This window comes from Nannospalax galili, unplaced genomic scaffold, assembly GCF_000622305.1.
Source record: "Nannospalax galili isolate Female #2095 unplaced genomic scaffold, S.galili_v1.0 scaffold18, whole genome shotgun sequence".
Lineage (NCBI taxonomy): Eukaryota > Metazoa > Chordata > Mammalia > Rodentia > Spalacidae > Nannospalax > Nannospalax galili.
The window spans coordinates 8,588,003-8,603,080 of NW_008346548.1; the positions used below are offsets into that span (position 1 = coordinate 8,588,003).

The 15,078-nt window shown below is 38.3% G+C and overlaps 1 protein-coding gene across 3 annotated transcripts in view; it reads right to left on the bottom strand.

Annotated features, from left to right (window-relative positions):
- The window catches only part of Polq (DNA polymerase theta), a 124,577-nt gene that overhangs the window by 47,161 nt on the left and 62,338 nt on the right, over nucleotides 1-15,078 (bottom strand). For all 3 annotated transcript variants that reach the window (XM_029568225.1, XM_008842915.3, XM_029568226.1), the window contains exons 16-18: nucleotides 11,235-14,338; nucleotides 2,046-2,189; nucleotides 903-1,099 (exon numbers count right to left, since the gene is read on the bottom strand). In XM_029568225.1, the coding sequence (XP_029424085.1) occupies nucleotides 903-1,099; nucleotides 2,046-2,189; nucleotides 11,235-14,338 (3,445 nt within the window). The remainder of the gene's footprint in view (nucleotides 1-902; nucleotides 1,100-2,045; nucleotides 2,190-11,234; nucleotides 14,339-15,078) is intronic.

Consider the following 15,078-nt stretch of genomic DNA (forward strand, 5'->3'; position numbering starts at 1 on the left):
ACATGAGTTTCCTCCCACTGAGTGGGCTTTAAGTCCAATTAGATAGCTGCTAATTACCCCCAAGATAAAAGTGCCACTACTACATCAATGTTGTTTGCTGTGCTGGTCATTGATGTGGTTTTTAGGCCTTGAAGCTGGAGTTGTACCATCATTTTTTTAAAAATAAACTAACAACAACCACAGCAACCAAAAAAACCTAACAAACTAAAATTCTAAAAGAAAAATAAAAGGTACCCTATTATTATGTTGGTGATAATTGTCAAATAGTGTAATCTTCAACTTTGCATATTTCAAGTATTTATTATCAACACATGGGAGAAAATGGTGTATCTTTAAAGATAGGATATTATAAATAAGCATCTGTTAAGGCCTTAAACTATTAGACATTAACTACAGTAACCTGCTACCCCTTCTTAATACCTCAGAGCCATCATCAGAAAGAGAACACTTGCTACTGTAAGCAATGTTTTCAGGGACTAGTGATATGATTTGTCTCCATGCCCCTAAGAACACTCCCTTTTTACACCTCATATTCATACACTTTGCCTCCACTTTCACAAATACTTTAAGATTTTTGCTACCATAATCTTAAACATGATAGATCTCAGTTCACTTCTAATTTACTATGGGATAAAAAAAATTGTGACTTATAACTGAAATTAAAGTTTGTTTTGTTTTTAATCTTTAAAGTCTTCCTCAAAACAAAACAAAAACCCATGAATGTTAGTATATATTTCTTTCCATCTACAGAGAGGCACCTGGTATGTGATATTATATTCTGGATAATGAGATTACTAGACAGAGAAGTGACTTCTCAGAAAGTCTTAAGTTAATAAATACACAGAGTTGACCCTAAGCATTAACAATGTTGATGTATACAAAAATTAAATATAACATAAAACCTTAGGATCTTCATAACTTTGTTCCAGGGAGACACCACAAGACAGAAGAAGGATTTTATAGCTCTGAATGAAGTCATAGATGACAGCAGATTGCTCTTTGTCAGATTTCTTTTGCAAGCAGGACTGAAGGTGTCGCATCCTATTTTTCACAGTCAATGTTGGATCCAGAGGGGGTGGTGCCAAACTGGCACTCATTTCTTGGAGGAGAAAAAAAGTCTTAATGCAAAACTTAGATTCAGTCATTTGAAACATCAATCTTTAGTGAAAAGACTGAAAAAGATTCAGAAGCCTAAGGATCTAGTTCCCAGTGATTGATCCAGGTCAGAGCAATTATGCAGATGAAGCTCCTCACAACCTAAAGATAAGGGTTTAGACTAGACTTATAATAGTCTATGTCATCAAATGATCGAAAATTTTAAATACCACAACTTCTAAAAGTAAAATTACATTTTCAGAACAAGGAGTTAAAGACGGCTAAGAGTTCTAGAAAAAATTTTAATTAATACTGTATCACAAATAAAAGTTCAAGTAGCTACTCAGTCCAACATATTGTTCTACAAACACAAAGTATATGGCATCTTTATTAATATGCTGCTGTCCAAACAGTTCAGTATCCAACAACCAAAACCAGATCACAAGGTAGTTCTAGATCACAGCCCTTTGTTCCAAAGTCTCCTCCAACAGTTGATTCAGCATCTATAGTTTTCTAGCTCAGTACTGCCTCTGGATGAACTCCAGACCCAAGCAACAAGAAGAGAAAGACTGAAAAAAAAATTGTCATGGCCCATTGTTAATAGCCTCATGTAACAGGCAGTGGGGAGAAAGGGAGGTGCTTTTTCAAAACATTCATTCTGATCTGGGTTAAAGCTCTGTGACAGAACACCTGCCTTCAATAGTGAGGCCCTGAATTCAGTCCCTAACACTACTGGGAGGAAGGTGTGGATGGAGGGAAGAAGGAAGCGTGAAATTCATTCTAGTTAATATTCTTAATTACATACATATTGGCTACTATCCAAATAACAATTTTTAATCTTAAAAATAAAGCCTAGGTAATAGCAGGAAATTATTATCCAAAAAACAAGATTAGTCCCTTAATAGATATGTCAGATCACACAGTGACTCAGCCAAATACCAATTACTTACCAGAATGCTTTTGTTCCTTCTGCAATGAAACATAATAGGCATCCTTTCTACCCCAGCACACTGCCAGTCCAACCACCACAACATCTTCAGAGTCATGAAGACGAAATCCATCATCTCTAATAGGGGTTTCCTGAGGTGAGCTAACTAGATGAATCAAAAGTAAAAGTGTCAAAAAGTTTTCCAAAACTGAAACATCAAGTGAACTAAGTGACTACTATGACAATAAAAAACTTCATTTAACCAGTCACGGCAGAACACATTGGGAGGCTGAGGCAAGATGACCACAAGTTCAATGTGAGCCTAGGCTGCAGGGCAAAACTATCTCAAAACATCCAAAAGCAACATCCAAAAGCAACAAACAAAACTGTATGTTTGACAGTAAAGAAATTGGTAGATTCTAAGATATGAATTATTGAGGCAATCATTTTCAAGTAGTATGTAGGACCTCTCTGTGCTTTACCTCAACTAGGATACATGCTGCCATGAAAACAATCCACTACACCTTGCCTGAAATAGATCTATAATGACTAGAGAAGAATCTGCTAGATGAAAAGGCTACATTCCAAATTTTTCTAACAAGAGCACTTGCATGCTACAAAAACTTTATAGCAAATTTATCAATTCTTCACAAGAGACACCAAGGGTTTTACTCCTTAGTGAATAATTAAGTATAATTTTTATACCTACAGTCAACTTTCCCCCCTAAATTAATATATACTCAGTATACTCAATTTCACAAAGGTCAAGAACCAACCAATTTTATTTACAATTATATCCTTAATACCTGGAAAATATTGACACACAGGAACACAAGACATAAATGTTAAATTCAAGTGAAATTTCTTATACTTCTGTAATAAAGCCTGCTATAGAACATGTGTTCAATTTTATGCTTGATAGATGAAAAATAGAAAATACTATCCACTAAAAATACATAAAATTTGCCATCAACACATGTACTTCATGAACTGATGGACAAATACTTGCAACTTGATGACAAATTCACTCATAAATATAGAGATTTATGAAATCTACTCAAACCTCTACAGACCAGTTGGCATGCTAATTATAGCTATTCCCCACAATCAAAAGATAGAAATATTCATGGCATTACTTGACCAAAAGGTTTAACTGTGGAAAAATGGAAAAGCTCTGTGAAGATTTGGAATCAACATTTCAGCATACAATTCATCAGAAGCTCTAATACTCAAGAGCTAATCTTGAGAAATATAATACCTATCTGCAATGTACTTTTGTAATTAAGCAAATAAAGACACTACAACAGCAATTCATGAGCACTAATGCTTCATAAAAAACACTTGTCACAACATTAAAATATCATAAAAGTCTGATCATATTCAAGATATATATTATCCTTTTTTTTTTTTTTTATTCTTATGCTTCATCCTCAGATAGAACCACTCATTTTTTAAAATTTTTTGATTTGTGTGGTGTATTTCATACAGAACAACCCAAACAACCTTATTCATCTATATACCCACACCCTCCCATAGTCTCCACCCTGCACTGGAGCCCATATACTCTGTAATCCCTGTTACTGTCCACTGTGTTGTTGATACCCCCAGCAGTTCTCCAGTGCTCGTCCATCCGCTGAACCTAGTCAGCCTATCTAGAGTTCCATGTTTTAGGAAGATCAGCTCTTCCACATCTAGCAGCACTAAGTTGCCAATATTCCTTTAGATAAGATTGGGGTCTACTGTTCTTTTGCCCAGTTCTATGCTGGGTTACTGTCTGGGAGTCTCTTGGATGAAACTGGCAAACAACTCAAAGGAAGGTATCTCCTGTCTGGCATTGTTGCTTGTTATGTAGCTTTTAGCTATACACATGGACTCTTAAAGAATTATATCGATCCTTTTAATCTTTGGTTATACTTTCCTTTTGAGCGTTTAAGAACATACAGTTGGCCCAGATAAGCCAATTTATTTTTACTCTTAAGGTTGTTGGAGGATCTGTTCCTCAGGGGTCTTGCAGGTTTGGGAGGAGCCCCTGACTCCTTTCTTTTACCAGCTCCACCTATGGGAAGATAAGTCAAAGGTCCTACTCAACCATGGCTGGCTTCACTTGGAAGCATGGAGGAAATATTTTCTCTGTGTTGACCCTCCTCTTTGTAGACTGGACACTGGTTCAAGTCCATTTGGTGGGGTCTCCATGGCCTCCTTGATCAATATAGGACACTTTGAGAGAATGCTCATAGTTCCCTGGAACTTAGTCAACCTAGGAGGGGAAGGAGGAAAAACTGTCCTTTATGTCCCTCTGACCAAATCAGTATAAGCCTCAAAGTATGGCTGTTAGACATCAAGGTTAATTCCACCAGTCTGGTACTTTTAATTACCATGTGCTATGTAGACAAAGCTTGGGCAAGGACCAAACATTCTGAGATAAACCTTGCCTAGACATATATTCCTTGAGCTAGATGTATGTAGAATTTGTCAGTAGGTTGTCGATTAATATGGTTCCCTCTAGTTTTTTTACAACTAGCTAGGCATTATTTATCTCTCGCATTGTCTAACCCTTCCACCATGGATTGCCCATTTAAAATGCCCCCATTTTTCCCATTTCTCCTGTAATAATACTTTTCTCCTATGGTCCCACCACTCTTGAGCTCCTTCTTTCCCTTTATTCCCAAGGTTCCTTTTATAACCCTCCCCCACCTTAAAATAACCCCATTTTTATCCATATCTCCCTTATTAAGGCCTGTATCCTACTGCTCTTCTCTTTCAGATTCTTTCTTTTCCTTTACCTTCCTGGTTCCTTTTCATTATCCTGGTTCCTGTAGTTATGTATGGATACATACTCACTTATAAGGATTTGGTGCTAGGATCCACATATGAGGGAGAACATATATTGTTTGTTTTTCTGAGTCTGTGTTTCTTCACTCAGTATAACAGTTTCTAGATCCATCCATTTATCTGCAAATTTCATGATTTCATCTTTCTTTACTGCTGAATAAAATGCCATCATATAAATGAACCAGTTTCATTATCCACTCATCACCTGAGGGACGCTTAGGTTGCCTCCATCTCTTAGCTGTTGTGAAAAGAGCAGCAACAAACATGGATGTACAAGGGTCTCTGCAATAGGATGAGTTCTTTGGGTATATGTCAAGGAGCAGTATAATAGTGTCAAATGGTAGGTTCATTTGTAGTTTTTAAAGAGTTCTCCACACTGCTTTACATAGGGGTTGAACAAGTTTGCAATCCCACCAGAAGTGGATGAGTGTTCGTTCCCCTTTCCCCACATCCTCTCCAACATTTGGTATCATTTGTTCTCTTGATCTTAGCCAGTCTGACTGGGGTAAGGTGGAATCTTAAAGTGGTTTTAATTTGCATTTCCCCGATTACTAATGATGTTGGACACCTTTGAAGATGCTTCTTAGCCATCTTTATTTCTTCTTTTGAGAACACTCTGTTCAGCTCCTTAGCCCATCTTTTAATTGGGTTACTTACTTTCTTGATTCTTTGTTTTGTGAGTTCATTATATATTCTGGATGTTAAACCTCTATCAGATGTGTCACTGGTGAAGATTTTCTCCCATTCTGTTCATTTTCTCTTCACTTCCTTGGTTGGTTCTTTTGATGTACAGAAGCTTTTTAGTTTAATGAGGTGCCATTTGTTGATTCTTGACCTTGTTTCCTAAATAACTGATGTCCAGTTTAGAAAAATCATTTCTTACACCTTTATCTTGAAGTTATTGCCAATGTTTTCTTCTAACAGTTTCAGAGTTTCAGGCTTCACATTGAGGTCTTTCATCCATTTGGAGTTGACTTTTGTGCAAGGTGAAAAATAGGGGTTTAGGTTCATTCTTCTACAGGTGGAGATTCAGTTTTGCCAGCACCATTTGGTGAACATGCCGTCTTTGCTCCAGTGAATGTTCTTGGCCACTTTGTCAAATATCAGGTGGCTGAAATGGCATGTAGTCATATTTGGGTCTTCAATTCTGTTCCATTGATCTACGGGCATATTTTAGTGCCAGTACCATGTTGTTTTTATGATTATAGCTCTGTAATACAGTTTAAACTTTGGTATAGTAACCCCCCCCCCACCTCCAGCATTGCTCTTAGTACTAAGGTTGCTTTGGCTATCCGAGTTTTTGTGATTCCATATGAATCTTAGGATGGTTTTTTTCCAACTCTGTGAAGAATGTCATGGGAATTTTGATTGGCATTGCATTGAATCTATAAATGGCTTTTGGTAGGATGGTCATTTTCACAATATTAATTCTTCCAATCCATGAGCATGGGAGGTCCTTCCATCTTCTGGTGACTTCCTCAATCTCCTTCTTTAAAGATTTAAATTTTTCATTGTAGAGGTCTTTAATGTGTTTGGTCAGGTCTATTCCGAGATTTTTTTTTTTCTTTTTTTACAGCTATTGTGAAAGGGAGTGTTTCCATGTACTCTTTCTGATTGTTTTAGTATTTAGAAAGGCGACAGATTTTGTAGATTAATTTTTAGCTTGCCATTCTACTGAACGTGTTAATAATTTCTAGGAGTTTTCTGGTGGAATTTTTGGCATCTCTTAGATATCATATCAGCACAAAAGGGATAATTTGATCTCTTCTTTTTCAATTATTACTACTTTAATTTCCATCTCATCCTACTGCTCTTGCAAGAATTTCAAGCACTGTGTTAAAAAGGAGCGGAGATAGTGGGCAGCCCTCTCTGATTCCTGATTTTAATGGGAATGCTTCCAGTTTTTCTCCATTTTGAATGATGTTGGCTGTGGGTTTATTGGATATAGCTTTAATTATGTTAAGGTATGTTCCTTCCAGTCCAATTCCCTCTGGAATTGGCCTTCTCTGCATGCATTGAGATGACCATGTGGTTCTTGTCTTTGAGTCCATTTATGTGATTTATGACATTTATTAACTTACATATACTGAATCATTCCTGCATCTCTGGAATAAAGCCAACTTGGTCATGGTGATCTTTTTGATGTGTGTCTGTATGCGGTTTGCAAGTATTTTGTTGAGAATGTTTGCATCTATGTTCATTAACAATATGGGTCTATAATTTTTGTTGTTTTTTTTTTTTTTGTCTTTTTGAGACAGGGTTTCCCTGTATCTCCAGCTGCCTGGAATTTGCTCTGTAGACCAGGCTGGCCTCGAATTCAGAGGATCTGCCTGCCTCTGCCTCCCAAGTGCCAGATTAAAGTCATGTGCCACCACACCCGGCTTCTTTTTTTGGTTGTATCTTTAGAGTAATGCTGGCTTCATAGAAGGAATTTGGAAGTTCTCCCTCCATTTCTACCTTTTGAATAAATTAAGCAGAAATGGATGTAGATCTTTTTTAAATGTCTGGTAGAATTCTCCTGTAAATCCATCCTGTCCTGGGCTTTTTTTAGTTGGGAGGTTTTGTATTACTGTTTCAATTTACTTATGTGTTATTGGGTCTGTTTAAGCCACTGATCTCTTCTTGGTTTAGTTTTGGTGGTTCCCATGCTTTTAGATACACAGCCATTTCTTTTAGGTTTTCAAATTTAATAGCATACAGGTTTCTAAAGTATTCAATTATAATGTTCTGGATCTTTTTGGTATCTGTTGTGACATTTCCCCTTTCATCTCTGATTTTCCTGATTTGGAGGTTCTCTTTCATTCTTTTGGTTAACTGGGCTAGCAGTCTGTCAATCATGTTTATCTTTTCAAAGAACCAGCTCTTGGATTCATTGATTCTTTGTATTGTTTTGTTTCTATTAATTTCTGCTCTGATTTTTGTTATTTCTTATTGTCTGCGCGGATTGGGCTTCATTTGCTGTTGCTTTTCGAGTGTCATGAGCTGCAATGTTGTCATTTATCTGTGCTCTGATTTTTTTAATGTAGGCACTTAGAGCTATAAACTTCCCTCTAAGGACTGCTTTCAACATTTCCCAGAGGTTTTGTTGTGTTGTACTGTCCTGCTCAAAATGAACATTGTTCATTTTGTTGTGTTGTACCATCCAGGAATACTTTTATTTCTTTCTTAGTTTTTCCTTTGACCCATTAATCATTCAAGAGTGCGTTGTTTAATCTCTGTGTGTTCATGAAGTTATTACAGTTTCTTCCAGTGTTGATTTTAAGCTTTACTGCATTCTGGTCTGATAGAACGCATGGAATTATTTCACTCTTTTTCTATCTGTTGAGGTTTGTTTGGTGCCCCAGTATATGGTCAATTTTGGAGAAAGTTCCATGGGGCGCTGAAGAGAAAGTATATTCTTTGGTGCTTGGGTGGAATATTCGGTGGATGTCTGTTAGGCCCATTTGATGTATGGTATTGTTTAATTCAGATGTCTCTCTGTTAATTCTCTGTCCTATTGACCTATCTAATGGAGATAATGGGGTATTGAAGCCCCCAACTATTAATGAGTTGGTATTAATCTGGGTCTTAAAGTCCTGTAGTACTGATTTTATGAAGTTGGGTGCGCCAGAATTTGGTGAATATATCTTCATAATTGTATTATCTTCTTGGTCAATTGTTCCTTTGATCAGAATGAAGTGGCCCTCTTTAACTCTGATTAGTTTTAAAGTCTATTTTGTCAGATATTAGAATTACAATGCCTCCTTTTTTCTTAGTACCATTTGCTTTTTATATTTTTTTTTCCATCCTTTCACCTTTAGGTAGTGCCTGTCCTTGAAAGTGAGATCAGTTTCTAGCAGACAACAAAAAAGATGGGTTTTGTTCCTTAATCCATTCAACTAGTCTGTCTTTTGACTAGGAAGTTCAGTCCATTGATATTTAAAGTTATTAATGAAAGATGCATATTGATTCCTGTCATTTTTATTTCTGTTTACATTCTTGGTGTAGCTGTGCATTTCCATTGTTATACCTTCATTAAATTTCTTTCCATAACCCCTTGGGTATAGTTGTTCCTTTCTTCAGCTCTTGTATTGCTTCAAGAACTCTCTGAAGGCCTGGTTTTGTGGACATGAATTATTTCAGCCTATTTATTTCATGGAAGATTTTTCTTTCCCCTTCAACTATGATAGACATTTTGGCTGGGTAAAGTAATCTGGGTTGACATCTGTGGTCATTTAGAACTGGGAATACTTTAGTCCAGGCTCTTCTGGCTTTCATAGTTTGCACTGAAAAGTCAGCTGTAATCCTGATGGGTTTTCCTTTATATGTGACTTGTTTTCTTTTGCAGCTTTCAGCATTGTCTCTTTGTTCTGAACATCTAGTGTTTTTACTCTGATGTGCCGTGGAGAGTTTTGTTTCTGGTCCTGTCTATTTGGTGTTCTATATGCTTCTTGTATTTGTATGGGCATGTCTTTCTTTAATTTGGGGAAATTTTCTTCTACAATTCTGTTGATGATCTGGTCCATACCATTATCCTGAGATTCTTCTCCTGTGTGCCTATGATTTATAAGTTTGGTCTTTTTACAATGTTACACAATTTCTGCATATTGTATTCTTTTTTTTTCTTAAATTTTTCAAAATCTTTGCTTGAGTGGTCTAATTTGTCCACATTATCTTCCAGTCTTGATATTGTTTTCTATTTCATTCATTCTATTGGTGAGGCTTTCTCCTTTCATTTCTAATTGGCTTACCGAGTGTTTCACTTCCTTCTTCATTTCAGCCTAAGTATTCTTCAAGATTTCTAACTCTTTTTTGAATTCATTCAGAAGTTTATCCCTACCTTCTTTCAGTTCTTTGATTTCTTTCTTTGTGTGTTCTTTAAATTCAATGAATTCTTTTATCATGCTTATAATTGTTCTTTTGAGTTCCATGTCCTGTGTTATCTCTAAGAGGTTCTCATTGTACTCCTTTAGAGGACTGTTGGTACTAGGTGGGGATACATTATTTTGGTTTTTCATGTTATTTTTTTCTCTGTGAATTTGACATGTGGATTTCTTTTGTAGATTCTGATTCTTCTGTCAGAGTCAAGCCCTCCTTTGTTGAGTTTAGGTCTGCTTCTTTTTCTAAACTTTATGTGACTCTGTGGTTTACTTGTTGGGCATGAAAAGCTGGTTGGTCTAGGCTTCAGGTTCTCTCTTTTGATGTTATATTAGAGTGGCCAAATCGTTTTCCTGTTGCTGCTCAGGAGTTCCCAGAGGCTCAAATCAGATGAGGCTCAGAAACTCTCAGGCTTTCTCATATGGTCTGGATCCCTCTAGGAAAGATGCTGGCCTCAGGAATTTGAAGGCTGGACTGGCCTGGGAGCAGGGCCCAGGAAAGATGCTGGTCCCCAGGGATGCAAAGAGAGGTAGGGACAAGAAGAGGCCCAGGGGCTCCTGGGGACTACAGGGAGGAATTGGGTTAGTCTGGATGCAAAGGATCAGAAAGCAGTGGGGATACTGGGCCAAGAGGTCAGTCCAGGGGTCTGGGGTACCAAGACAAGACATGGGCCAGTACCCAGGCTAGGAGGAGAGATGAGGTGGGGGAGCTGGGAGGGTGAATGAGGCTGATGGATTCAAGCACAGTGGGCACAGCCAAACTTACCCAGGAAAGCTGCTGGCTCCAGGAAGCTATGGGGCTGGGCTGCCTAGAGAGGCAAAGGGAGGTGGGGACTGGAAGAGGCCCCAAGGGCTCCCGGGGACTAAAGGGAGGAATTGGGTTGGTCTGGATGCAAAGGTTTAGGAAACAGTGGGGAGTTTGGGCCAAGAGATCAACCCAAAGGTCTGGGGTGCCAAGACAAGAAATGTGCCAGTCCCCCTGCTAGGAGGAGAGATGGGGTGGGGGAGCTGGGAGGGTTAATGAGGCTGGGGGCATCAAGGCACATTGGGTTCAACCAAACTTACCCAGGATAGCTGCTGGCTCCAGGAAGCTGTGGGGCTGGGACACCCAGAGATGCTTATTATCTTTATTTTTATAAATTTATATTCCCATTAAAATATGATGCATAGCCCTCTCAATGGAGGGCAATAAATAACTAGTCAGGCCAAATAAATAAAACTGTAGTATACATATATTCACATAGGAGACACTTATTAAAAGGATATACTTATTCAATTTTGAATAAATTGTATATATTCCCATTAAAATATGATGGATAGCTCTCTCAATGGAGGGCAATAAATAACTAGTCAGGTCAAATAAATAAAAGCTGCAGTATACATATATTCACAGAGAAGACACTTATTAAAAGGATATACTTATTCAATTTTGAATAAATTGTATATAACACCTAATTACTAAAAAATTCTAAATTTCAGGCCACTAATTCATAAAGGCAGAAAAAATTGAAATTAAAAAATACCTTGCTTAAACCTACCACCAATGGTGGCAGTTTTAGAAGACATTGAACTTCTAATCTTTTCACAAGCCAGCGAGATGGAAAATCGCTTTTTGCCTTGCCACTCCTTCACAAACGTTTGAAACAGAGTTTGGTCACTTGCTACATCAATTATGGTCAAGCTCTCCGAATTGCATGAGACTGGAGTTAACTGTGATCCATCCTGAGACAACTGCAGAGAAATACTTGTGCCTAGATCAGGACTGACACCTTTGGAACCATTTCTACTCTCTTGACTTAAATGATGGTTTTGAGTATCTGAAGGTGAGCCAAATAAAGAAGCTTCGCCAGGCTGTAAGACACTACTAGTTTTCTGATGTTTCACAGATGTGCCAAGAATTTCTGGAAATGCCAGCTTCGAAGCAGGCACTGGACAGGGTGTGGGAGGAATGAGGCCATTATCATTAGCTACAGAGCTTTCTTTACAAGGTGAGGGAGATGACGCTCCACCAGGACTGGCCTTGTTCTCTAGCGCCTCAACCTTGCTTTTAACTTCGTTATTAGGGAAAAATGAAGTTCTCTGAACTTGAACTGTCTCCAAACTTGAATTCATTTCCTGTCTCTCATTTAATTCTATACTTTTTCCTTTCAAGCAAGACAAGTTTGTGTGTGTTAATTTTGGCTTTTCATCTTCTGTAGGGCTGGACACTTTATCTAAAATCCTTTGTAGTCTTGGACTTAAGTCAAATGATATCCCTGACCATAATAATGAATTATCTTGCCTTGTCTCAGTGAGTTTGGACTCTTGGGCTCCTCCCCTTTGATCTCCTCCAATTACTGCTCCTTGAGGATATTCATTACCTCTCACTTCAGAATCACTTAGTTCTAAATCCCTAAGAGACACTGAGTTACATTTCTCTTGGGCAGGAAACATAGCCATATTGTCTAAAGCTTCAGCCATCTCAGTAGAATCCATTTCTGAAAATATAATAGAGTCACCACTGAAACAAGTCAACTGCTGCTGAGTATCTTGATGCTTATTTACATTTGCTGTTATAATTGGGTCCTCTTGTAGGCAGGGAGAATTGCTGAAATGTGCTGTTGTTGTTTCAGAAAGGAGAGGCTGCTTTGCTTGTACATCAGATGACTGTCCTCTTACTAGGTAGTCTTCACTGAAACTGTCAAATAGTATACTATCACTCATATTCAAACTGCTTTCAGGGCCCAGTAGACACTCTTCCTCTATACTAGTGGGAGTTCTTGTTTGAGGATCCAGTGGTATGACTGGTTTCACCATTTCTTGTGTTTGAAAACCTTGAAGAAAACTGTTTAATTGGGAGTCAGTAACAGAATGTTCATTCTCTTTAAAGCCAGGTTCATTTTCCCCCAGGAGTATTGGAGAATGAAAATTTGGGCTTTCTGGAGTTAGCCTATTGGTGGCGTTTTCAGTGCTTTGGTTCACAGTATCTACCATGTTAATGTCCAAATGGTCTGTATTAGATATTCTTGGGGAATGCCGCTCACCAGGAGTTCTGCAACTCTCATTCTGAGGAGAGTGCTCTAAGCTCTGAGTGTCTACACTCCTCTCTATTAGGCCTGCTCCCAGGGTGGTAGCCTTTATTCCTTGTTTGTCATTTTCAGTTGGTATCTGTTGGATTATTTTTTCTGACTGAGTATCTAGGCAGAAACTATCTCCAAAATCACAGAAGACTAAACCTAAGTTAGAAACATGATTTTTTTCAGTTTTGTTTGTTATGTAAGTATCTGTGTTTTCTTGTACTCTAGAAGAATTAAGAAAGTTCTCATGTTGGCCTCTTGCTTGACCAAATTCTGCAGCTGACTGAAGTAACCTACTAGGCACCTTAGTTCTGCTTCTATCACCTCCTAATGCCTGACAGTGATTTGATTTCTTTTCCTTGCTACTAAGCTTTACGTTGTCATATTTGATAGTCCTGGTAACACTTGAGTCTCTAGACATATAACTACTTACTGCTTCACAGAGCATTTCTTTCTCCTTAAGTTTTTTCTGTTGAATGCAAGTGCTTGTCCGCTTATCACATTGCCTTTCCAGGCACTGGCTAACTGGATGGATATCATGATGCTTCACAGAAACATCCTGGTCTTCTGAGCCAGTCTCTATCTGCACTTCATTTAGTTTTTCCGTCTCAATGACAGCTAATCCTCTTCCATTACTAGTCATACCTGGGGATCCTGCAACAAAATGTCCCACAGCAACACCATTCCTTTTTGTTCTTTTCTGTAAGCAAGACTGGGGCATATGTAACAGGAATGAGGTTTTGTTGTATTTTTCCTTGGCACAAAAAGGAAAATTTTTGGTAAATTTTTGGTTTTTGGTAAATAGTCCTGAACTTCTAAATTCCATATTCTGCTCATCTGAAGAAAATGAGTCTTCATTTAAAACAGGTTTGGATATAGTCTGTCCTTGTAAATCAACTCTCTGCATCCCCGAGTCAGGCATGGAGTTACTGACCCAAGACAATTTCCTATACTTTCTGTGTTTCCAAGATGGAAAACTGGTGCCCGTTTTCTCTGAACTTGAATTCAAAGAAGTTTTTCTTGTTTTCTCCAATGAGAAAGTCTGAGCAACTTCCTTAGTGCTTGGTTTTCCATCGTCCAGAGAGGTTGCAAGGTTTTCTTCATTTATGCACAAGGAAGTCCATTTTCCTGCTCTGAACATGGAATGTGCCTGATGTTTGTGACTCCCTTCCTGGAAGGTACAAAAAGAGGAATCTGCATGCTCACTATTTTTATCTAAATCTCGCACTGTATTTGGTGACTGCTTTTCAGAAGAATCACTCAATCGTACACTGCTTCTGTTCTTTGATGTTAATCTTTTATAAGAACTCTTAGCTTGGGATTTAAATGTGTGTGCCTTTATTTCTGACTCGCTACTAGTCAGTGAATGCGTGTTAGAACTCAAGGGTGAATTTGGATCCCAGTGCACTCCCATTTCAACTAAGTCCTGCTGCAGAATCATTTTAGCTTCTTCCACTATCAAGGCTGCTGCTTCCCTTTCAGTTAAACCCTTTGTGCCAGTCGCCCAAATAGTTCGCATATTACGACGTTCTTCAACTGCTTCCTCTTCCTCATCCACAGCTTTTCGGGCACTATTCAAGGAAATAGAAAGAACGTTAGTACACTGATTCATTCACTCATATAACACATTCATTCAGTCTAAGCTGTTCTAAGGGGATGAATGACAGCACTGAATAACAGAGAGATGCTACAGGGTATTCACATTCTAGCTGGGGAAGATGGAAAATAAACAAACGTTTAAAATTCATTCTATGTCAGCTGGTGTAAGAGTTATATACAAGATGAAGCACCAGAAATGGATGGGTGGTTCTGCAATTTTTAAATAGCATTGAAAAAAGGAAAATCCTACTAGGATAGATTCTCTCCGGGAAAAAAAAAAAAAAACTTTAAAAAATGAAGGTCAAAAAAATTTTCACTGAGCCAGGCATGGTGGTGCAGGACTTTAATCCTGGCACTCAGGAAACAGAGGCAAGCTGATGTCTGTGAGATCAAGGTCAGCCTGGCCCACAGGGTGAGTTCTAGGCCAGCTGGGGTATAGGGAGACACTGTCTCAAAAAAACAGGCTGGGCATGGTGGCATACACCTTTAATCCCAGCGCTTGGGAGGCAGAGGCAGGTGGGTCTCTGTGAGTTCGAGGCCAGCCTGGTCTACATGGCGAGTTCCAGGTCAGCTGGGGCTACAGAGAGGCCCTATTTCAAAAAGACAAAAAAAACACAATTTTTTTTTCATTTAAAATAAATCCTCCCACACACAAAAAAAGGCTAAAGCAAATATGTGAAGGGACTAGAGAAAGCACAACCTGGAAGGCATT